Here is a 24,135-nt window from a genome sequence, read left to right on the forward strand (position 1 = left end):
GAGCTGGTTTTGCCCAGCGTGGCGCGAATGAGAACTGGGACAAGCCTGCTCCCTCCCAGTCAGTCCCCAGGCGGGCTCTCCTCTGCCCAGCGCGTCTCTGCTGCTCTCGGCCGACCCGCCGGCCCGTCGCTGCGGGGTTGCCCGGGGGGGGGTCCGGGTGCCCCCTCTGCCCTCTCGGCCCCGGCGGGACGTGCCACGGCAGACGGAGGGACAGACGTGCAGCGTCTCCGCTGCCTGGGGCTGGGGTGGCCAGGCTGGGCTTGGGCAGGGTGGTGCTGCCACGTGCCCCGACGTGGTCTGGGGTCTGCAGGTGGCCCCGGCGAGGGGCTTGGTGGCCTTGCAGCAGCTGCGCTCGAGCAGAGAGGGAGTGATTCAGAATTGACCTTTGGATGGAGCGTAAATGGAGAGTTACGTTAAAGGGAGAGGAGAGAGGGAGGCCTCGGGGACATTTATTGAACTGTGAAAAGAATCGGTTCAGGATTTGCGTATAAATGATGTCGGAAACGCCTCGAGATCCACCTGCTGCCGGAGGGGGCTGTGCCGCAGGCTACAGCGAGGGGCTGGGGGTGAGCGCCGGCTAAGGCAACGCGGGCGCTCACCCGCGGGACCCCGGTGGTGGGACCAGCCTTGGCCGGGGCCGGGCTCAGCTCTGAACCCTGCCGGGTGCTCCCGGCCGAGCCGGCGGCTGCGGGATACCGCTCCCTGCAGCAAACTCTAAAATACGCCCCGGACGCTCTGTCCCTCAGCAGCACCTGCGCTGGGGGCTGTTCTGAGGGGTGGGTCAGGCTCCGTTCCCCATGCGTCTCTCACCTGCGTAAGGAATCCTATCGGTTCAGATCGAGAGCGCTGGTGACGGTCCTTTTCTGTAAAAATATTACCTGCAGCGATTTACTCCTTCCGCCCTGTGCTAGCATCACTAATAAACTTGCTGTCAAAGCTGTCTGTCAGAGCTGATGTTAAAGAAAAAGAAGAGTGAGACGGAGAGATTAAAAAAAGACCCTTGGATCAATAAGAAATAAGAGCCTTCCCTACTGCCCTGCTGGAAATGGGCATTAATGGACCATCGCTTAGTGTTTAATTAAAATAAAAGGAAAGCCAGCTGTGTGCCAGCGTTTCAGGCTGGCGCTGTCTGCCAGCGCAAGCCCTGAAAGACTGAGCCTGTAGCGAGAACTCCGATTTCATTTGCTCTTTGCAGCGAGGACCGGCGCCGCGGTGCAGCCGGGATGTACCGCGCGCATCCTGGAGCCCGGAATCATTTGTGCTTAATCACGCCACTAGCACATCGGTCCCTCGCACTCAGAAACCACAAGTCAGAATGTAATTTCAGCAGCTTATGAGCACCAGTAAAAGGTTGCGTCAATGGGACGGTTCTGGGCAGATTGGGCAGATTTTTCAATCTGCTCGTGGTGCCTTGGCGGAGGATGTCCTGGCCTAAAGCAGAGACAGAGAGCGTAAAACCTGCTGCTTATTTGTGTGATCAAACGAATCTGTGAAAAGCTTTGCAGGATGAATTACACTGAGCTAAGTCAAAGTAGCTAGGAGGTTTTTGTGGAGCCAAGATCAGGTCTCTGCAGGTCCTCCGTTATCCTCCTTTGCCCTTCGGAGCTCGTACGTGTTATCTGCTCTTTGCTTCTGGTCCTTTCTGGCTTTTCTGCTGTGAGTAGGTATCTTCAGGTATCTAAAAGCACAAGGACCAGCGCAGTTTGACTCCGATGGTCCCAGTCAGCCCCTGCTCTGAGCAATGTGACCTTTTTTTTTTTCCCAGACCACCGAGCATTTTGCTTTGGTCACCCGCGGTACATCCAAACCAGGCATCCCTGCCTGTGCTGGTTGCAGGGATGCCCGGAGGTATTGGTTGGCGATGGGCGTCTCAGCTCCATTCCTTGTCAGTGGGGGTTTCTGATGTTGATTTGACAATGGATGTCAAATCAGGACACCTCAGATGGGTTTCTCTGTGCCAGAATCGTTCTCCAGAGCATCCCGGTGCGTCCATCGGCTAAGGACGGAGGGCTCTGCTGCCTCTTTCCTCCCACATGCTCTTCCTGATCCTGTGGTGTGAGGAGCGGGAGGGAGCCGAGTTTCTTCCCGCTGCTACAGACTCTGCTTAAGTTTCTTCTCGTGTATTTTAAGTTTTGCAGGGAGCGATGCAATGGCAATCAGAAGGTAGCTAGACTTTCCTAGCAATGATGCTTGTGTTTCTTGACCTTGAAGAGGAGCTGCTGTAGGACCATCAATCACCACTGCCGTAGTGTCAAGGGTGGACTCAGGGTCACCGTAAAGTCTTTGCAGCTTTTGGAAGCCTCACTCGCGCGCCGAGAGAGAAGATTTCGTTTTGTATTTGCTTCTCTGACTGGCTCCCTACTGTATTGGTTGGCTTTTTTGGAAAGATTTGCTTAGTTCCCAGCTGTTGTTCCAGTTCTCTTTGTCACTCACCTTCCTGTAGTCCGTGCGGAATTTATTTCTGTTCTGTGAGGGTTTTGCATCTCAACAAGGCGGATGGTCGCGCCAGCTCAAAAAAGGATAGAACAAAAATAAGAGACTGGAGAGCGGTGATGGGAGTGATTAGCGTCACAGAGAGACAGGAACAGTATTGCTGAGCGTGCAGGAGACCAGGTAGGCCTAGGATGGGGGCTGATGAACAGAGCTTAGAAGCAATACCAGTTTTTCCTTTTTATTCTTCAATGATAAAATAAAGTGTCAAAAATCAGCACATTGATTGATGTAAGGTTGATGAAGGGTGTCTGTCTTGTGTTGCATGGCTGATCTGTAGAGCTCAGCGCTACAAATTACCTTTGAGTCCATGGGATTATGAAGAGTCAAAAATTATTACTATTCATATAACTGCCTGGAGGTACTCAGTACATGAGACATGATTATGAACCAGCAGAATTTTTTTTTCTTTCTCCTTTTTTCCTGTGCCGTCAGCGTTGTTGCTGTTTGATGTTTGTTTGCCCCCCGTCTGCTCCATCTATCACATGGAGTAACAAACACCACTGCGAAGGTGATGTGATTCCCTGGGTTCACAGCTCACCTGATGTTTGATCACGGTTCTGTGCTAACTTGCGCTTTTTTTTTTTCCCCCTCCTTTTCTTTAAGCTTGAGCCAAAATGCTCGTGGCGGCGTCACTGCAGTAGGGAGAGGGTTTTGCTGGCACAGCCCATCTGCGAACAGGAGGGAAAAAATACGCGGTACCTCCATCGTCCTCCAAAAACCTGTGTCATCGCCAGCCTTTCCCTGCTGAGCTCCTTTCTGTCTTACCGTGGATGAAGTGGGAAGCTCAGTCCGCCTGAGCCTGCCTGTGGGTAGGAGCCACCGTTAGCCCAGACCTACTAAAGACTATGGTTTAGCTTAGTGGGCTTTGGCTCCGCTGGACGAAGGTTTTTAAGCGGCTCATGTCGGCACTGAGAAGGCAGGTAAGTTTTCTGCTTTCAGCATTGCCACCCCGTTGTGATGCAGGTCACGGCAGCGCGAGGGCTGGGCTTTCCCAGGCGGCGGCGGAGCTGTGAGCTGCTTTCCCTTCCCGGACTAGTCCCCCCATGGTAACCTCCGGCAGCGTCACAAGGGAGCCCTCCCCGCCTGCCGTGGCCACGAGCTTCAAGCTTTGGCTTTCGCTGCCGTCTGCTTTGGGCAAGTCTCTTTCTTCAGTGAGAGTTTTTTTTTTATGACTTGCCTGCAGGCGCGGGGATGGCCTCCAGAGCCAGGGTGGCACCTGACAGCGGCTGTTGGCAACCTCTTCCAGACTGAGCGGGGAAGGGGACGGGACCTGCTCCTTTCAAAGCCACCGCCCCACCTAAGGGAAACGTGGACAAGTCGGCGAGAACGGAGGTCACCAAAGGTTTTAAACCTCGAGGGAGGCATAACCCCCGCTCGAGCCACGGTCCTGGCCGCGCTCGTGCCGAAGTCCTCGCTGCTCTAGCTAACCTCGCAGCAAGCTTATGCCGGTGTCGCTGCGGCTGTTTGGCCAAAAGCTCCCTGAATGAGCGCGTTTCTCTGCAACCACACGTTTGGCTTGTGAAGGTGGCCTATTTTTAGAAAGAGCGTAAGCACGGCAGAGGGAGAGGGACCTGCTACCTGGCCGTGGGCGCCAGCGAAAAGCTTTTTTGCGGTCGCGGCGTTACACAGAGCAAGTGCTTCGTTCAAACAAACAGGTTTGCAGTCAGGCCTTTCAGACAATCTTCCTTTAATACAAAGTCAATATATCTACATACACAGTGGTATGAAAACCACTTACTGTTTCAGTTTGAAATAACAGTGTGAAAGCAACAGCACTTTGCTCTCGTACAAAGAAAAAAACCTCCCCCCTCCCCCCAACTCATCCAGTAAGATTTTGCTGCGACATACTTAGAAATTTGGGCAACTTTCACACAAATAAGAAGTAAAATCTTGACGAAGCCTTTCATTCGTTTAGTTTCTTTTTTTTTTTTTTTCCATTAAAGACAGGAAAGAGGGTGTTGTGGGGTTTTCTGGGTAGCACTTGATGGCCATGATTACCCCTTCTAGAAAAATAAAAAAAGGAAAGTCACAGGCAAGCAGTGTTCAGGGCAGTGCGTCTTTTCCAAGACCTGCTGTCCTCTCTGCACTTCTGCAAGAAAACTCCTGGTCACGTACACGCGAGAGCATTATATCTACAACCCAGCGCACAGACAGACTTGAGCCGTTACCTACAATACACCTTTGAGGTTAAAAACCTGTGTGTGTGCACCGGTGTGTGCCGTGGCTCTGAAATCACCGTCTTGCCGTCCTCAGCCAGCGTCAGACACTGGTATTGTTTAATCTCCCAGTTCACCCCTGGCCCTGTTAAGACCAGGCAACACGGCCACGGCTGAAGGGGAGGGGGTTGGCACTGCCGCCGCGTCTAGGCCTGCCTGCTAAGCTCACGCCCTTCCAGAGACATGTGATATGTCTGCGATTTAAAAGAAAAGAACCCTCCAAAAAATCCAGAAAGGACATTGTGTTCTTACATGAGCAAGTTAAACCTTTTAAATGGTAGAAAAGCAATATGTAGAAGTAGCAATTTGCACTGCATTTTTATATATCACAGCCATTACACGTAACATTTCTACAGTGAAAAAATAGACTGTCTTTGAACATAATATGAACAAATAAGCAAATTTTTCTTTTAAATTCATTGACTGATATTCTTTGTCTTTTTTAAAAAAAAAGGAAAAAATACACTATTTAAAAAAAAGGTAATGTCACTCGTTACAGTTACATCGATACTTTAAAGAAAGCCACTCACAGTATATGCCATTGAACGCATCTTACTCGATCTTTCCCCGTTATTTTTACAGCTAGGGCATGTTCGTAGCTGTGCCAGGGAGCTGGGTGTGACGTGGTGCCGGGACAGTCCTGAGAGTATCTCTGCATCGCTGCCGGAGAGCTGCTGTGCTCAGAGGCGAGGCCGTGGTGGCAAGCAGCCGTTGGCTAGCGGAAGTTACTTTAAGGGTGCCTCTTGGGCTCCTTTCAGAGGGATGCTCCTGGCCTCCGGCGGCGGGAGCTGGCGGGGGTGTGAGTGTGCAAAGAGAAGGGGAACGGCGTGTCCCACCGCTGCTCAAATTCATGCCTGTGTCTTAGCCAGATGTGCTGAGAAGGGGGAACAGAGCCAGCGGTCAGCGAACCCAGCCCAGGGGTGCCGCCACCTCTACCCGTCCCAACCCTGCGCAAGGGGAGGGGGCCACACCACACAGCCGGGGCTGGGTTTGGCATCTCTTTCTCTATAATTTTAAATATCCTAAAAAAAAAAAAAAAAAAAAAAATTTGGAATTAGAAGAAATGAGGAATGTTCCAAGTATTCAAAATGTGAGCTATAAAACCTGTCGCGTGGCAGGGGCATTTAGTGAACGCTGTTTGCAAGGTGCCTGCAAGCCCAGAATCAGCCCAGGTTCTTAAGACTCCAGCTAGAAGAACTCCCGACCCTATGTTTTGCCTAGGTGTTGAGATTTAGTTCCTTATCTTTTACAGAACACCTTCAATTCTGCAAGTGACTTCCTTTAAAGACTGCCAACTATATTAGTAAATAAACTGAACTCTAATGATGTAACCAAAGTCGGTTTCCTTCCCTTCTCCAGCGGTAACGTTTTGCAAGGTGTGTTCTAGCTTTTGGATCTGTTCCACGATGTCCGTACATCCTCCACAGCGAACACCACTTGAGGTAACAAGAGCAGTTCACCACTTAAAGCAGTCCTTCACCAATCTCCTGAGCTGCCTCTTCACGGTCCAGGTTACAACATGGAGTTCCTGAAGGGGCGTTCCTTTCAGTCCTTCCCCCTGCTCCCCAATGCATTGTCCAGATGAAAAGGTACTTCTTCCGATTCAGTTTTGTAAGTTCAAGCGCTCCTCCTGGGTCAAAAGAGGCCTTCCAGGACTTAAGTGGTTGGTAGAGTCTGCACAACGGATGGCTTTTTATGTTGCATAGTGATCAAAACTTCCCAGATACTCCAGAGCTGCCTGGTAACAGAACTGGTACTCATCCTGCGAACAGTAAAGAGAACCAGCTTCAGAGGTTTGAAATAGCTCTTCAGGATCCCTGCCCTGCTTTCCAGCCAGCACCTGCCTGGGCAGGAAGCAGGCGCAGACTCTTTTATTCTCAGAGAGCTGCAAACTACCGGGAAAGGAAATCTCTTCCCTTTGTTGTTTGTGCACCTCATGGATACCGACCGTCCCGCCAGTAACCCTTCTTGCTCTGTGGGCTGCGTTTAGAGGCAGGGCTGACGGACTGGGATGAAATCTTTAAGAGAATTTGTAACAAAAGTCCTTACCTCTGTCTGCACCATAGCAGGTCGTTGTGTTCGCAGCATCTTTACTGTCTGGAAAATATCTACAACACCCTCATAACGCATTCTTTCCAGGACGATACTCAACGTGATGAACACTCCAGTCCTGCCAACGCCAGCACTGCAGGAATGGGAGGAAAAAAGGAAACTGGATGTTACAACGTTCAAAGGCTTTCCTAAATGCTGAGGTCACGGTATGGTTGAGCTGTGTCTTACGAACATGGATCTGTTGGAACTGGAGAGGCTGTCAGTCCTCGAGGAGGTAGGAAATAGTAAAACTGCTAGAGTGTGTGAGCCAAACAAATGTCAGAAAGCAAAATAAAAATAATCAAAAGCTTTGGGTAGTGGTAAACAGCATTCAGTGTGAAAATTATTACTAATACATATAACATCAAGCTTTTTAAATTAAATAATTTGAAGAGTGCGTTATCCTCTCCTGCCCAGGGGTAGGGAGGTACAACTCTTTCCATCAGCAAACACAAGCCAGCAGTGTTAGAGGTGCAGAACTAGGCTAAGGCTGGTAAAAAGTAGTTCTAATTCTGCAGGTCACCTCTTGAGTAACACCGTGGTTCCCAGCTCTTTCAGAGCATCAGCATCTCATACCGCTCCCCTAGGTATGGTATGTAGGGTCAAAGGCCTTTTGGGCAGCACCCAGGTCCGAAGGGAGCTGAGTTTGCTTTGTCCTCCAGAAACTCCCAGGAAGATGGGGTAGGAAAGGAGGGAGGTATCTGTGGGATTGTAATTCCTTCTGCTCTTTTGCTTCCTCAGATGAATTAGATGTTTCCATTCGCACATACCTGCAGTGGACAGAGATGGGGCCATCCTGGCCGAACTGTTCCTTGGTCTTATGTACCTGTCCAATGAAATCGATAAAACCTTCTCCTGATTTTGGCACGCCTTGTTCTGGCCAGTCAGTGAACTGGAACTGGCGAACAGTTCGTGACTGACCGTCCTGGGGGAGAAAACAGTAATGTTTAAAACATCCTGTATTTGTGGTACTAAATACAAAAGGCACCCCCCACCCCCCCGGCCTTCGTTGCTAGTTCATTAAGGAGCATAAAACATTGAACCAACTTTGTGGTATGATAAGGGGAAAATAGATATATTTTCTGTATAATGATGAAGCTGCTCACGTTGCAGTTGACATTTCTGGAGTCGGCTTGTCAGTACGGAGCTACGCTCCTGGCAGGTGTGCCGAAAGCCCTGACCACTGCAAAGACTGCACAGATGGAGTCTTCAGCAAAGGAACATTCAAGGTGAGGTTATGGCCTCTCTATCAATCTTGAGAAAGAGTTGCCGTAGTGTCAGAATTACAGCTGACAGGAAGATAAATCTTGTTCTATGGGGACTGATGAGGCATCCTCCTTCTCAACCTTGCAAATAGAATTACAGGTTCTACAATACTGGCAACCTCAGAAGCAGAGGACTTCACTTTGAGGGTTACATCTGCTAAACAAATTTTGGAAGGTACTGAAATGTTCCTTCATAGGAGAAACCTGACATTGAATCTAAGATTATTTATTTGAGTCAATGTGCCCCTTTCAAAAGGGCAGTTCCTCTTAAAACCCAAGGAGAAGTGTACGTTTCCCGTAGTGTGAAGAATGTCCTTTGCAACTCTCTTTTTATTAGCTGCTTGGGGAGATGCTGTTTTCTGCTTTCATCTCATATAAGCTCCAAGTAAAACGAAAAGCTAACGACTCACTGCTGTGATTAGAGAGCAGGGGTTAGAAAACTACTTTCAATTTGTAAGAAGATATATTTAAGTACAATCCATTTGTGTGTTCCGTTCCTCATCACAACTAAGCTTTCCCCCGCTGATGATAATCCCAGACTTTCAGAGAGAAAGAGTTACACCCGAATCTTTCTTACAGGAGCCAAAACATGCCACCTTCCTTAGCGCCTGCGTTTGAACCAGCCCTGCCCCAGCTAGCACAGACTGCGTGTTGCGCAGCACGCACTTACCCTGGCATCAGTGACCTTGAATTCTCGCAGGATGTACTGAGGCATGTTGTACTCAGCCATAGGATCTACTACAAAGTACTGGTAGCGGGCCGAGCGCTCCGCTGGCCAGTACTGATGGCACTTTTCCTGCCAAGGGGAAAGGAGGTGTCTGTTAGTCCTTGTGCTGCAGGCTTGCCCCCGTGCTTCGCCTTAGCGCACGCTTACTTACCCGACCCATCTCGCGAAGCTTAGTCAACATCACGACGATGGTGGAGTTGTTCTCCCATAGCATCCGCCAGAAGTCTTCAGTGGTCTCTGCCAGCGGCCCTTGAGTAGCAATGTATGCCTTCTGTTGCCTGAAAGAGAGCCCGTCCGCAAGGGATTGGTCAAGGGGGTGTGGAGAATCGCTTGGACAGAAGCTTTGGGAAATGCATGCAAAGGCTGGAGAGTAGGAGAACAAATGGAAATGCTCGGGAAGAACTAGACCAGCCCAAGGTCTAAAGTGGTGGGAGGTGTCTTTGGTGCTCATTGCCAAAATAACCCCAAAGCCAACAGTGAAGTATTTCCAAGGGGTAAATCTAGATTACTCTACCACGATGAAGGTGGTGTAACATGCTGCATGCCGGATTCCTGGCATGAGAATCTCTGTTTTCTGGGCCTGAGTAGCACCAAGAATTCAACTGCCAGGCATGGAGATGCCCTAACCAGCCAGGGCCAGGACTGCTGCATTGCATGTGGGGTTGCTTTGTTCCCTCAGTTCGGGCTCAGCTTTGGCTGGCTGGGCTCCGAGCACACCAGTGGAGAGCTGCAGCTCCCAGGGCTGGAGCACATGGCATGTATTGCCTGTGGGAAGCTGTCAAAATCGCAGCGTCCCCGAATCACAAAAGTAATAAAAAGGCTAATCTGTTTTTAGAAACCTCCCAGTGGCAAAATCCAGCCCCCACTGACACTCTATGTTTAGGACCTACAGCTGGAGAAAGGTTTGGTTTGCTTCAGGGATAAGTAATTTTAAGACCACAGGGAATAAGACTTATCAGAAGGCTGCGTTTGAGTCTTTGTGTGAGTTGCTGGCCATCAGCAAGAGGGAATTTACACGTGCGGGTGTAGCTAGGTGATGGGACGAACAACAGCCTACCCATGTTAAGACCGAGTCCAGCCCCTAGTACATCTGCATCCTTCGACTCAGACACAGAAAATTTCCTGACCGGGGCGGGGCAGCAAGGTCCCGTTTACCTGTAGCCGTCGATAAAGCTGGCATTGATGTAGTCTGACCCTTCCACTCCTCTGATGGGCTGAAGGCAGACCCGGGTGGTCTCGTATGGCATGATGTTGACAAGGCGATTCTTGAATTTGTTGCATGGGAGGTTGGCGCTGATGAACCTGGAGGTGTGGGCTTTGGAGTTTGCGAGTCGCTGAAGGCAAAAGTGGAGTCACAACCATTTGTTCAGTTTTGGTTTTTTTCCTTGAGCCCTATGCCAGCCCACTTAACTTGCCCTCCGTGTTCCGCCGTGCTGTTCTACCCGGCGTGCCCTCCTTTTTTTTGGGGAGATACACACACACACACACACACACACACACACACACACACAGAATCTAAGACCTTTCCCTAAACAAGGCTTTCAGAGAGAAAAAAAGTTTAAAAACCCAATCTAAGGAGGGAGCAAATTCAATCTTGATTTGAAATGACCAGACAAGCCTCCTGCAGCAACAGGTACATCTCCCTTGAGAACTGTGGTAGCGTAAGTCAGAAAAGTAATTCTCTAACGTGGGACCAAAAAGTTCCCATCAGCCTTATAAGGGCTCCCTGTCTGCTACGCACGAGTGCCAGCAGAACAAAGCTCCGGTGAGGAACACAGAGCCTTCCCCGGTGACTACTGTCCCCATTCGAGCATCTACCATTACCTTGAACTCCAGCTCCATGCCTGTCACGTGCTCTCCGACTTCAATCTGTGCCAGTTTCTGGATGTAGGTGTAGAGATTCCTAGCTGGGACCTCTGTGTTGCCACAAGCAACAGCCTCAAGCAAGGCATCGTGTATAAAGCTGTACTGGTCTTCTGTCTGTACCATGTAGTTGCGCTGTGACCTCATGAGGGTGACGTGCCCATAAATGTCCACTGTCTTCTCATGTTTTATCCTCTCTAGCATGGCATCGATCACAATGAAGCAGCCTGTCCGTCCAACGCCCGCACTGGAAAGAAAAAGGAAAAAATGAAGCGATGGACTATCCTGCCACTGAAGGACAGTCCAGAAGTGAGGATCTTTCCACTGCCACAGACAGCAGTAAACACGGGGTGGAAACAGATGGGCAAGGCAGAGAGTGAACAACAAACGCACTCGGTGTCTGGGAAGGAACCACGGCCTCGTGAACACAGCTATTGCTGGCCTGAGGCAAAGGCAATCTTGGCAAGCCAGCCGAACGCGTGGGTCCGGCCGTTTCATGAATTTTGTTGCATTAAAGGAACTTGCCTCATGGAACTGGTGGTGGTGAGCACTACTGCCTACTCACCTCAGCGCGTTGCTCCTGACATAGTTTAAAAATACCGTGTTGGAGGGTTTGGACAGTTGGTACAGCATGCAGTGGAGGGCAGCGGTGACAGCAAAGTCACTGCTGCTCCGAGTCACTCTGGTGCGTGAGCACAGTGCCGCACTGGGGCCGGCAAAGCCTGCACTGGAACCTGAAAAGCTTTTTATCTGAACCCTATTGGGGCCAGCGCTGCCACAAGCGGCAAGAGGCTGCTGGATCAGAGCCGGCGGACCTAAAGGTCCCCTTGTCTTCTGTGTACGCAGAAGTGCTCAGGCTTAGCCCCAAAGAGTTTGCAACGAGCAGAGGTTTGTTTTGCTCAGCTCAATTTAGCAAAAACTTCCCAAATCATGTTTGGTCTTATGTCGCCTGAGGACAAGGATGGAAGATGAAAAGTTGCCTCTGGTGACATGCCTGTTGCCCCTCCATGCTGGTCTGCCCCGTTTCTCCTGCCTCTTCATCTGCGACCGCTCCGGGACGGGAGCTCTCCTGGCAGACGCACAATTACGACAATTCTAGGCAGGGGCTCTAGGCTTGAACAAAAGGCTGGCACAATCTAAGGGCTTACAAAACATGTTTAATCACTCAGATCTTTCAGCAGATGAGAAACTACTGATGTTGTAATGAGTAACATGCGTCACCTCTTCTCCTAAATGTTTTTGTGCATCGAGGTAACATCAAACTTGTGTGTAATGGCATTTGTGAATCAGCAGGGCTCTGGGGGTCTATGCATTTGCCGCTGCTAATAAAGGGTTTCCTTTTACTATTCTGGTGCAGTCCCTTTTTTCATGAAGTCCCCTTGATCTCTGTTAATTAGACTCCCTAACACCTGAACCAAGCAGGTGACGAGCTTTGGCAAGAATTTAGCAGCTGATCTGGGCGCTGGTGCCTGCACATTGTGAGCTGACAGCTCTCTTTATTCATTTTCTGAGAGGTGCACGATAATTGCCATCTGCAAGGTTAGCGATAAGTTGCCCACTTACAAAGACTGTTTAAATGGCATCCTCTAGGAGAGGCAGGATTAGCTTCCCCCAGCAGCCTGTAAAATTCAGATGTCTCTCCTGAGCGCCGAGTAACCTGCAGGCTCCTCCACACCCTCCTGAGGAACACTGGGATTTATCTAAGTTGAGGCTGCAAGCGTTCCTCGTTGGGCTGTAAACTGAATTAGGGAACACTACCTGCCCATAGGGGCCTTCAGTTTGTCGTTATCAGAATGGCTGCAGCACTCAAAAAACCCCCTCTTTCAATCACTGTCAGCTCTCCCTTTGACAGCTGAGGCAGCTCTGCCTCCCGAACGCCCGACGCAGCAACACCAAGCAGCTTCCTGGGTCGCACTCGATCGTCCCCCTTTCCCACTCTGACGAGAAACAACCCCTTCGCGCAGAACCAGACACCAGTACGGCACGGGGCGCTTCCCGTTGCTAACAAGATCCAAGTGATTTGGTGCAAACTAAATCATACTCATCCTCTCGGGAAATTCTGCGCCCAGTGAAAACCTCACGTATCCTTGTCAGATGCTGTCTGGGAATCCACTTTACAGGACAGCTTCTTGCTGCTGGGTACCCGCCAGGAGACCGTAGGCGTCTCCTAGGTGCAAATCAACATCCTTCTGAACTTCTGCCTGCCGTGCAGGTGGCCCCGTGCAAGAGTTAGGTGAGGGAAATTGGTACCTGCAGTGCACCACAATGGGACCAGCATCAGGGGGGTTGCAGGTCTTCACCCGTCTCAGAAAAGCCAGGAATGGGGTGGGGTACTCGGGTACACCGTGGTCAGGCCATGCTGTGAACTGGAACTGGCGGACCTCCCGCTTCTCACTGGAGCCGTTCTGCAAAGACAAAGGAGCACCAAGAGTAACGTGAGGTACCAGCGCACCGCCATAGCCTGCCTGTGCTGCGTACGGAGAGCGTGCCGCAGCCCATCTCTGGGGAAAAAACAGGAGCGAGAGAAAGCTGACCTTATGAAGGGAGAACGTTCGAACGCAGAACGTGGCCAGTTCAATGGTGTCGAGTAACGTCACTTGAATCATCCCGTAGGTGTCTGTACCTCTGCCCGGCCAGTACTGGTCACACTTTATCTGGAAGACAGGAAGCATTGCTCAATGCTGGAACATTGTGGGCATGGTGGTCTTGGGTTGACGGTTGGACCTGATGATCTTAAAAGGTCTTTTCCAACCTTAATGATTCTGTGATTCTGTAACAAACCCTACGCTGCAGGGGAAGCTCATTCCAGAGCTGCCCTGATGTTGTTGCAGGTGAAGCTGGCCAGGTCGCAGAGCAGAGGGAAGGTGCAAGAAATGAAGAAATGTCTTTCCAGAGCACCAGGATAGGGACAGACCCAGCATGAAAACCTCCTGCTTAAGCACAGGCTTTGATGTATCACATCAATCACGTAGACAATAGACTGGAATGATCCTGAAGATTAGAGCGAATGTACTGGGGCTTGTTAAACAAGAGAACTGAATGTGAAACTTGCCACATGATTAACTCTGAGACAAACCTACAAAGCATGCAATGGGATTGAGTGTCCTCTTCTCTAGGAGTTGCAAAGGAGGCTGCAGCCTTCCAGGGCGAATGGTTTGGTTTTTTTAAAAGCAATGAATCACTGAACTTTCAGGGTGCTGGCAGAAATCCGCCAATGACACAACTGTGGGCTGCAGATCAAAGGGATTTGCTGTTCCCCAACCCCATCCTCCAATCCTCCAGGATTATGACTAACAAGTCATCCCTCTCATGCATCTTACCCGTGATTTCTCCTCCAGCTTAGTCATCATAACAATAGTAGCTGAACGCTGCTCCCACACCATCCTCCAAAAGTCTCCAAAGGTCTCTGGCAGAGGCCCCTGCGTGGCAATATAGGCATTCTGCTTCCGGTAGCCGTCAATGTAGTTGGCGTTAATGTAATCACTGCCCACAATTCCTGTATTAAATCAGCAAAAGCAAGTTAGAGAATTGCGCAGGACTTTATATAGTTGAGGAGATCTTTGCAGGAATGAGAATTCCCCTGCAAAAACACCAGACCTTTTGTGGCGTTAGAATCACAGCTGGGAGGCTCTTTGCAAGTTTTCCCAGCTGAAGCTCCTGCCTCAAAGGTCTGCTTTGCAGGGAGACAAAAAACTTCTTGCAAAAGATATTGAAGAGACCAAATATCAAGCCTTGAAACCACGGCCTTCTTACGGGTTGCTAATAGGGGCAAAAGTCCTGGCCTAAGGCTCTTGCTTCACTGGTCTCAAACAGGACAAAACCAAGTCCTTGTGCCAGAACACCCAGAGTCTGGGCAGCGAACGCACCTGGTCGATGCACTACACAGCCCGCAGTCTAAACCAGGCAGTGAGCTACAGCTGGACAAAGTAAGGAATAAAACTAGGCTCGATTCAGCCAGTAAAGGCTTTGAAATTACAGGCTTTGACTTGCTTTAAATTGTCCGCTGTCATTTTTAGGAGTGTTTTGGTTTTTTTTTTCCCCCTATTCGCATGAGTTACAGGCTATTGAGTTACAGCTGCTTGCCCGTGTCCTTGCTCAAGGGGTTTGCTGAGAGCGGCAGGAGGTACTGCCAGAGTGAAGAGGGTGATTGGGACGTGGCAGGAGAAAACTGCTCTGAAGTTAAAATGGACACTGGCAAGCACTGATGTTCGGGTTCAGCTTTAGAGAGCCTCCGAGGCTGGCACGGAGGAGCCACACTGTTTGGCAATTTGGCCCATTCCTAATTAGAGCAGAGCGGCTGGCAAGGTTGGCAGGTTTCTGCCAACCTGTGATTAACTCAGTACAGAATGCTTAACTCCAGTCTTGACGGGGAGCCAAGGGTGGGGAGCAGTACCAATATGAAATTGGGTTGCTAGTCCTCATCCTGCTGTAGCAATAGACATTGCTGCTTCTGCTGGAGAGGTGCAATCCACGCTGAATTGCCTGCCAGTCCTCAAGGGTACTTGGTAATTTCAGCTGCTGGTAGAAATGGGGTTTGATTAAATTTCTGGAGAGTTCCCTGCCCCCGTTTCTTCTCAATCTGAAATTTCAGGAGGGAAGGCGGCTGTACAGCAGCAGCAGGAACGTGATCAAGGCTAAGTTTCCAGAATTAATCTCCCCTCGGGTCCACTCTGTAATTTAGAATGGTGGCCATGAGCTCCTGCAATGTTTCGCTGCGTGACAGGCCCAGTTACAGAGGAGTCACGGAATTAAAGCCGCTACTTCTTCCTGACCAAGCAGACGGTGACAATCTGCAGCCTTGACAAATCCAGATTTAAAACAAAGAAAAAGCAACAACTAATTCCTCCAACTCTTTTCATCTTCCAGTCCTCGGCATAAAATACAGTCTGGTAAGAAGGAACACACCACCCAAGACATGTAAGAACTTCTCAGATGCTTGAAAATTAAACCTTGGCCCATCACACTTGCACCATCGGTCCCTCAAGATGCCACCTGGGCAGAGTCAGGACTGCTGTCTGCATCCAGTCCTGTGCTTCTGCTTTCCTAAGATCAGCCCAAAGTGTCCTTCATTTCTACACTTGTGCTCTTCTCTTTTCCCTTGAATGACAAAGCTACTTTTGTAAAGACTTTGCTCTCCTTGGCTCATACAATATTAATCTCAGAAGAAAAAGAAGCCAGAACACAGTCATTTTCAGAATGAGAAATTTTGAAAATCCTCTAATGACAGACAAGACCAATCCAGATTTGTGCAGCTTTTTGGCAAATCACTGTGATCTGTTGTTACCTCAGGAACAGCTCTTCCACTTCCCCATGTCCCTCAGAGTTACCTTGGCAGAGAGAGATTATTCTAGCAATTCCCTTGTCACGAAGGCTTCCGAATTAACCTTTACATTCACCAGGGGGTTATTAGGACATCCCATATCCTCTCTGCTCAGATCATCAGCTCTTGGCAACACAAGGCGGTTTTAAATGCTTTAGCCGTACAGCACAGCCACACACAACCTGAGACGATGAAACTCAAGTATTGTCTCAGCAGCAGCAACCAGAGCAGGTGCCCTGTTTTGCCTCCATCTCCTCTCCACCAAAAACCTCTCTTATCCTAGTGTGCACCAGAGCGACTCCGTCAAGAGCCGCGAGTTGTGAAATTTAATGTAAATTTTCTGACTGCACCATCACTCACATAGGAAGCTCAGGAAACAATCCATGACCTACCAGGCTAACGCTAACCCCTTCTTATTCTCAGCCTTTTAGGGGCCAGGACTGCAGCAGGAGCTGCATATCAAGTAATCTTTATGTCTGTAAAACTCAGCAGCCACATCTTTGCTATGTTGCCGACACTGACATTTGTACAATTAGCCCTGTGCTGACTTCTCATTCATCCACCACACCGACACGCTCCACGTTCGTTGCCTCCCACTGCCCTCTCAAAAACACTATGTGGTCTGAATTCTTCCCGTTAGTCAGATGCGTATCGAGCAGGGATCTCCAAGTAAAGGGAAGACAGTTTCTTGATAAACCAGCCCTTGAAATGAGAGATGGCAGCTCCAGGGAATATGTCAGTCACCAGAATTCAGCAAATGCCTGGTTTACAAGAGGTATCTCCTGCTTGCTAAACTCCCAAAGAGACGTTAAAGCTATAAATACAGGGTAACAGTGAAGGGAGAAGAGATGCTACAGTACCTTCAATGGGCAGCAGGATGACGCGCGAGTGGTCGTAGGCAATCACGTTTGCGTAACGGTTTTTGGGCTTGTTCACTTCGAGGTTGGAGTGCTCCCAGGTGAACTGCTGGCCAGGGTCAATGGACTGGAGGAATTGGGAGAGAAAATGGAAGAGTCAGAGAGGAGAAAAGCAGCAAATCAAGCTCTGAATACCTTGTTCCGCGTGGGACAGATCACGGCTCTGAAGATCTAGCTGAGGAACGCACCATTCACCGGTTGCTTCCCTCAAGATCCAGTCTTTGCTGTGGAAAAGCCCCAGCCCAGTGGCACAGGGTGCCCGCGTCCCATCTCCCTTGGCCCAAGGGAGCGGTACCGGAGAGAATTCCCCCTCCGGCACGATGCGGTGCAAGCCAGTGGCAAAAGCATCAGTGCAATTTCAGGCTGCAATACGGAGGCCTCGGATGGCACTTCTGCCGGGGCCGTACCGGATTAGTTACGGCCCTGCGTTACTGACACTGATAAACGGCCGGCAACTGGGAGAGAACAACGGGAACAATCACATCAGGATGTATTTATGAAATGGTGAAGAGGCTAAATCTGCGCACGGTTAAACTGAACAACGATTAAGAAAGCATAAATATAGCAGTGTCTTGCTGCATACTAATACCCGGGAAGAAAATATTTAAGCTAGGACAAGGTTTATAACCACGCGTGCAAGCGGGATATGAAACATCAGGGAAAATCCTGGCTGTCACGGGCAGCAGGAAGGGACCGGGCTGCTCCATGAAGAGCAGAGACAGCATTACTTGGGACAGCACAGGCTCAGTGCGGAAGGTCTCCCAGGTGCAAAGGGGGGAGGAAGCACAAGGGAGTCTGGCAGGGGCAGGCACCTGCCTGCTCAGCGGGGCGGGAGCAGTGCCTCTCCCCGCACAGAGAAGGGTAGGGACCCCGGCCCTAAGAAACTGAATCAACACGGCTTTTTCCTAGAAGGGATGAAGCAGTAAGCAATGAAATACACTGGAGAGAAAAATCCTCTCTGCCTGACCTGGTGATTTATGCCAGGTTTGGTGGGGCTTTTTTTTCTTCCTAAAGTCCAGCTGTCCCAGATATGGAAATTAGGTTAATTACGTTTACCTCTAAATCCTCAGCCAGAGAATTAAATAAAACAAAGGCTTAATTCCTTCATCATTTTGCAGAGCCCCAGGGGTTTGCCTCAATTGGAGGCTTGGCAGGAGCGTGCCGAGCCGTGTTTCCCGCTGTTCGCTCTCCCTGCCTGCCGCTCCTGGCTGGTGGGCACAGGGTCCCGCACACGCCTGCCTGGACTCGTCCCTTCGAGCTCGCAGGGGTCGGCCCTTGCCAGGCTCCGGCTCCCACTGCCCTGCCTGTGCCGGCCCCAGAGCTCCGCGGGCACAGCTCAGCTCCGGCGGTCGCGGCAACGCCGGTACAAAACCGCCCGACACAAACGTCCCCTCGCACTCTCGCCGCGGAGCATTTCTAACTAATGGGTATTTATACTGTTGTAATGTGTCTGTTTGCTCTCTATCCCTCTAATCTCGCCTCGCATTCATTTCATTAGCGATGTTTGTTTAGCTCTGGCTCTCCCACTAGAGGAGGTTGTGCTGGAAGGAAGCCAGGGCACTTGGGATATTGCATTATGCAAATCAGCCTCTGAAATCTGGACAGAGCACATTAACAGGCTGCTGCTCGCCGCGCACCCCAAGGTGGGGCGGAAGAGCCCAGCAGAGCAAACGCGCTTTCTCCTCCGCGCAATCCCGCTCCGTGGGCGCGGAGCTGCGAGCAGAGCTGCTTCGCTCACGCCAGGATTTGCAAGCCAGAGCGGGGAGAAAGCAGCCCAGAACCAGTCCTTTGTTCAGAAAGATAGCCCCTCGCTCTCCGCCTGTAAGCGGAACTAGGCAGTCTAGACTAGTTATTAGTCTAAAAATATGGGGGCATTTTATGTCTTTGGACAACAACAAAAAAGATTCAGCTACGTGTTCGATCTGCAATGAAAGCAACCCGCACACCGATGGCCCCGGCAGCACCGGGCGCTCGCACTGGGATTTAACCGGTGCGGACGCAGCCTGAGCGGACAGGAGCGGGTTTGGGCAAGCGCGCAGCCCTGCCCTGGCTGGCAACAAGGACGCCACGCTACGTAGCGGTGGTAACGCGGCGGCTACGATGCTCTTCGCCTTCCCCCTCAATCTGCCTGGGGACCGGCCCGACCTGTCAGCCCCGGCAAGGTGGGCATTTTACAGCCCAGGATAGTAATTTGAAATGCAAGTCCGGTAGCCACAGCTGGTCACCTGCAGAAGCCCATGTGAGTAACCAAACGTTAGCAGGAAGGAGAAAAAAAAGAGCACAAAACCCCCAGACACGACAAGAAAGGCACAAGTCATCCTGTTTTTCTCAGCTTTAGCCCCGTGGCTGCTGATCACGTCAGCTGTGGAGGACGGACTGTTTATCTTGTGCTAACTTCAGCTATCTAAAACTGGCTATCACGTGCCTTGGCTTGGTCCTCTCCACCTTCAGCAGCAAGACACAGGCATGCCCAAGGACAACTCCCCATCCCATCGGTCTGCCAGTCAGCTTCCAGAAACACATCCCCTCTTCACGAAGGGAGCTCAGACCCTGCCCCAGATGGACAGGACCCCTCTTTGGACAGGGTCAGCTCTTGGGTCACGCACCTTTTTTATGATCTGGAATGGACCCTAGCAAAGCACTCAGCGAGTAATTAATTTTCAATACATAAATAGCACTTTTTTTTTTTTTTTTTTTTTTTTTCCAATTAACCAGATCCCTACAACGAAGCTCTGTTTATTTGGATGAGGGCCTGTCTGAATTCCCTGGCTCTGCAAACCCATGCACAGCACTCACTCTTGCTCATACCTCATACTCTTGGGACAATTTCAGGTTATCATTAGCTTTGAGATGCTCTGTGTGTTCAGCCAGCTCGGAAACGGGGATTGGTGGGTGGCTGAGCATACCTAAAAGACAAGACAGCAGGAAAAGAATCTCATTTAATAATAACTAAAATTCACAACCGTTGCACATTTTATAAGAGAGAAGAAACAAGAAAAGAAAAAAAAATTACAATGTAAGATCTGCAATGAAAGTAGGGAGGTTAGAAGAGAAGAATTCAGGGCTCGAAATTGTGTCCTTGGAAGTAAAGAATAAAAATCAAGGAACTAAAAAAACCAGTAAAATGAGCGTGTTCCCTTGATGGCCCCATTTTCAATGCGTAAATCAGAGCAAAACAAAAAGAAAATCCGAAGAGCAGATGTGTGTTAGCGATTCCAATAGTGGACTTAAAATGAGCAAATGCTGCCAGTGGAACCTACGCAGCAAATGTTACAGCACCCGCAATGATCATAAACAAACTCCAACACAAAGAAGAAAAGGGGCAGAGATCCAGCCAACCATGGTGATGTGGGGCAGGGGAAGGGAATGCAGATGGGGGGAAGCAGGGGAGGCTTTTCAGGAATTGTTCTTTGCACATCATTGGCTCTGGAAGCTTCTTGCTGAGCTCAGGGACGCACCAGTCTAACCTTCACCGCTCCAAGAGTGCAACCAGGTATGGAAACGTCAAGCACTGGCTCCTCGTCCTGCTCACGGCCAGTGGATGATGTTCCTTCTACAGCACAGCCCGCAGACGGCCAGCGCTGCTCTGTCCTCGCCCTCCCTTTGCCACCTGGGGGCAGGCCGTACCGACCCCATCGCAGCCTCTCCTGGGGATGTCGTTACCTTTTGCGATGGAGAGGCAAAAGATCCTCTTGCCTCTTCTCAGTCTCGGGGATGGGAAACAATTTGCTGCAGAGACCGATGCCTCATGACCCTGGTTCACCTGATGCCCTTGCAGTTCTCACCAACACGTGGTTGTGCCCGTATTGAGGCAGGCAGAACCACCAGGGAACAGACTCGATCTTCTCCAAGACATACCGGAGGGCCACGCTGCATTAGACTGGCCAGACTGAAGGCACATCTCAGCCACGAACGGGGCTGAGCAGCCAAGGCAGGCTCGGTTTTCAGTCTAAGTGTGGTTTGCACATCCTGCTCCGAGAGGGGCAGCTGGAGCTCTGGAGCCGGGATCCTTCCCATCCTATCATCTCAAATAGCTACGCTACAAATCGCGGTGGAAAAGCGCTCCGTGCTTTGCTCATCTGCATTGGATTATGTTTTCCCAAAGGCTTCCCATGCTGTCTGCCAGCCGATCCCGCTACGAACGACAGCGGACAGGCAAGGACGGCAGCATGCCAAGAAGCCCTGGGCAGTGCCCCCAATGAGAAGGACAGGAGTGGAGAAGAGATGGAAGCCAGGGAGAATTTCGAGCCCCGTGGGTGTTGGTGTGTGACAAAGCAGCGGCGGTGGCAGCAGCATGGTCAGATACTCTGAAAACTCAGCACAGAGATGGCAAAGCAAGCATGACATCCTCAGTTTTACAGTGACTTCTAGAGAGATGCCGCCTCCCCCAGGCCTGGGGACAGGACGAGCCTGCCAGAGAGCGGGGATTTGAGCCACCACTCCAACAGGTTTCTCCTAAAGCTAACTAGACGTCTGTTTTCAGCACAAGGAAGTCTAGCTGAAAATAGAAGGTAGGGGGGAGGAACAGACAAAAAAGCTCACAGAAATAACCCCGGAGTATTCTGCTGCGCTGGCTCCATTCTAGTCTGCTGAGCATCAGGGCAGAAAGTCTCTCCTGGCTCATGGAGGAAAAGCTCCCAACTAGCCTCCTGCTGTCCCGTAGCCCATTGCACCTGGAGAAGGATTTCTGCTTTGCTTCCCACCCTGGACTGGAAGGCGGCTGCCATCCTCCCCAGTACCACAGCACCAGCCGCAGACTGGGGCTCCTGGGAGGAACCGGCCCTCTCTCCGCCCACGTGGGATGGGAAGGCCACACTGGTAGAGATGCCCGAGATCAGAGACCAAACCAAGTTAATATTATAAACACTTCTCAATGTCTGTCCTTCTGCCTCTGAAAATAAGGGCTGCGCATGCCTTGAGCTGCAGCATAAGAGCAAAGCTGAGCCCTACTCAGAAGAACTTTTGGTAATTCCGTAAGCCGTCTCCGCATCCCTGTGGGTCACCTCCTCACTGACTTCTCCCCGCAGCCCAGCGGCCCTCGGCTCAGCTGCCAGCACCTGAGTGCTGCAAAAGCCTAGAGATTATTTGCTGAAGTGTGCTTAGAAACACAGTGCCGTAAATTAAATCCCAAATGATGAACATGTAGGTTAAAAGGAAAAAAGTAAACCATCAGAAAACCCAGTAATAATGAGCAAGGAAGAAAAAAAAAACAAACCACCCAGATTCTCTTTGGCTTAGCAGGCACGGAGCAGTATGTGTCATTCCCTGAGCAAGCGGGCTGCATGGGAAAGGCCCACTGTGCCAATCCGGAATGAGAAGTCACATTCCCCTTGAAGGCATTTCACGAGTTTCCTTCATAAAAGCTCCAAGAAAAATCCTCAGCGTGACTGGCTCCTGAAAACTAGCTCTCTTTGCTGGGGAACATCCTGCCCTCGCCTCCACCCCGCTGTAACCAGACACTGGCTGAGAGCACATGGGAACTTGTTTTGCTGCTGTTAAAGACAGAAATCTCCTTGTCGGATCGATTTCTAGGGCTCTTTATAATAAAAGAAGACCGGAAACCTCTGCAGCGATAAACACTTTCCTGGTCAAAACGTCAAGTGCATCAGGGTTCCCATTTACGATCCAGGAGGAGTTTGATACTAAATGAGCCAGGAGCAATACTTCCCAGTGGTACCAGCCTGCACGGCTGCGTCAGCTGCAGCAGCTTCTCTTTTGTCTGCTTTAAGTCAGTAACTCTTTTTTTAGACATGAAGGGAAATGGCTCGCAGGTTCCTCTGCTCAGTGGCCTCCCGGCTACCTGCAGGGCCACCACCCAGGGAGACCTCTCGCAGCAGCGAGGGTGGCACAGGGAGCGCTGCCCTGGGCTGAGGTTCAGCCAGGGATCAGCGGGGCTTGAAAACACACACAACCCCCCTCTGTTACAATAAGGGGGTCGAGGGGAGGTGGCAGCTGGACTGGGGCAGTGTTGACAGGGGTATTCAATACCAAAGAGACCAATATCTGGATTAAACTATTCAGAAAAATGTCCCAGCCCTCACATCTCGGAGCAGAAGCAACATCTGTGATTCTTCACATTTGTCAGCTGAAACCTCACATCTACTTCCCTGCCCAGCATAAAAAAAAAAATAAAAATATCAAAGCCAAAACCCACCCAGCAAAGCTGGGATCTTGGCTTCTAATGGGATGAAGTCTTTTAGAGCCAGTCTCATCTAACATTTCAATCACTTGAATCTCTCTAATCTTATCACAAAAGACTCGATTCTCTGTGCACCAGCCAACTCGCCAGAAACGTCACCCTAACATCTGTTACACGGGCCAGAACCCATTTATCCTCGCAAAATCACCACGGCTGGATGGCACTTCGCATGAAACCCAGGGGGTGTGGAGGACCATCGAGAGGCCTCTGGTCTTTGTGCTCCTGGAACAAGTTGCTGCCAAGGAACAGACACCTGCCACAGATGGGAAATGGCCCTTTTCCCCGTCTGACGTGAAAAGGTGCCCGTGCAGCTCTCTCCAAAGAACGACGGGCTCGTCAGCTGCAGCTCTGCTTTTCTCTTTCCCCACGTTACAAAGCAACGAACACAAAACCACAGGCGCACACACACACAACGCTCACACGCTGGTGCACTGAAGATCGCTTTCTGCCCGTGAATAAGTACGAGGGACGTTTAGCCAAGCTTCGGAAATGAAACATCTTCAACAATGGGGAGAAAAGGAAGCCTTGAAACCCAGGTCTTTCTCCCGAGACAGCAAAAGAGACACGGAAGGACGGACAGTGTCCCACGCTGCTACCGGGGGCTCTACTCTGCTGCTGCTACCCTTGTCTCGCAAACGGCCTGTTATTTGATACTGTAAAACTGGAAGCGCGGTTCAGACAAACAGATGGCACAGAAAAGGGATGAGATGGGCAAACACCGCAGGAATACAGAGAATTTGGAGGAAAAAAAAATAGTAACAGGAACAAAACAGAATTGGAAAGGAAAGCGATAGAAGAGAAAAAAATAATAATGGGGGGAAAAAATGAAACCAACAGGAACAAAAACACACAGGAACTAACTTTCAAAGTCAAACTCAGGGTCACTGAGAGGGCTGCTCAGACCAGAATCTGCAGAAAACAGTAAAAAATAAATAAATAAAATATACACTTTTTAAAAAATTTCATGCTAATAAAAAAACCAAAAAACAACATAAATCTAAAGAGGAAAAGAAAGTTATTTTTTGTGCTGATTAGGCTAGGACA

At 50.2% G+C, this 24,135-nt stretch overlaps 1 protein-coding gene across 6 annotated transcripts in view; it reads right to left on the minus strand.

Moving 5' to 3' along the window:
* Positions 1-6,402: 6,402 nt before the first annotated feature.
* Positions 6,403-24,135, minus strand: part of PTPRS (protein tyrosine phosphatase receptor type S) — a gene marked incomplete at both ends in the record, with an annotated part of 97,239 nt that continues 79,506 nt past the window's right edge. For 4 of the 6 annotated variants that reach the window (XM_082011071.1, XM_082011070.1, XM_082011069.1 and 1 more), the window contains 12 exons: positions 6,403-6,471; positions 6,759-6,894; positions 7,571-7,725; positions 8,736-8,861; positions 8,944-9,070; positions 9,948-10,126; positions 10,617-10,902; positions 12,906-13,060; positions 13,190-13,309; positions 13,976-14,151; positions 16,836-16,959; positions 19,701-19,798. In XM_082011071.1, the coding sequence (XP_081867197.1) occupies positions 6,403-6,471; positions 6,759-6,894; positions 7,571-7,725; positions 8,736-8,861; positions 8,944-9,070; positions 9,948-10,126; positions 10,617-10,902; positions 12,906-13,060; positions 13,190-13,309; positions 13,976-14,151; positions 16,836-16,959; positions 19,701-19,798 (1,751 nt within the window). Of the gene's footprint in view, positions 6,472-6,758; positions 6,895-7,570; positions 7,726-8,735; positions 8,862-8,943; positions 9,071-9,947; positions 10,127-10,616; positions 10,903-12,905; positions 13,061-13,189; positions 13,310-13,975; positions 14,152-16,835; positions 16,960-19,700; positions 19,799-23,952; positions 24,001-24,135 lie in introns of all 6 variants that reach the window. The other 2 variants (XM_082011067.1, XM_082011066.1) reach the window with 1 other exon arrangement.

The sequence above is a fragment of the Phaethon aethereus genome, assembly GCF_964289735.1.
Source record: "Phaethon aethereus genome assembly, chromosome: 26".
Lineage (NCBI taxonomy): Eukaryota > Metazoa > Chordata > Aves > Phaethontiformes > Phaethontidae > Phaethon > Phaethon aethereus.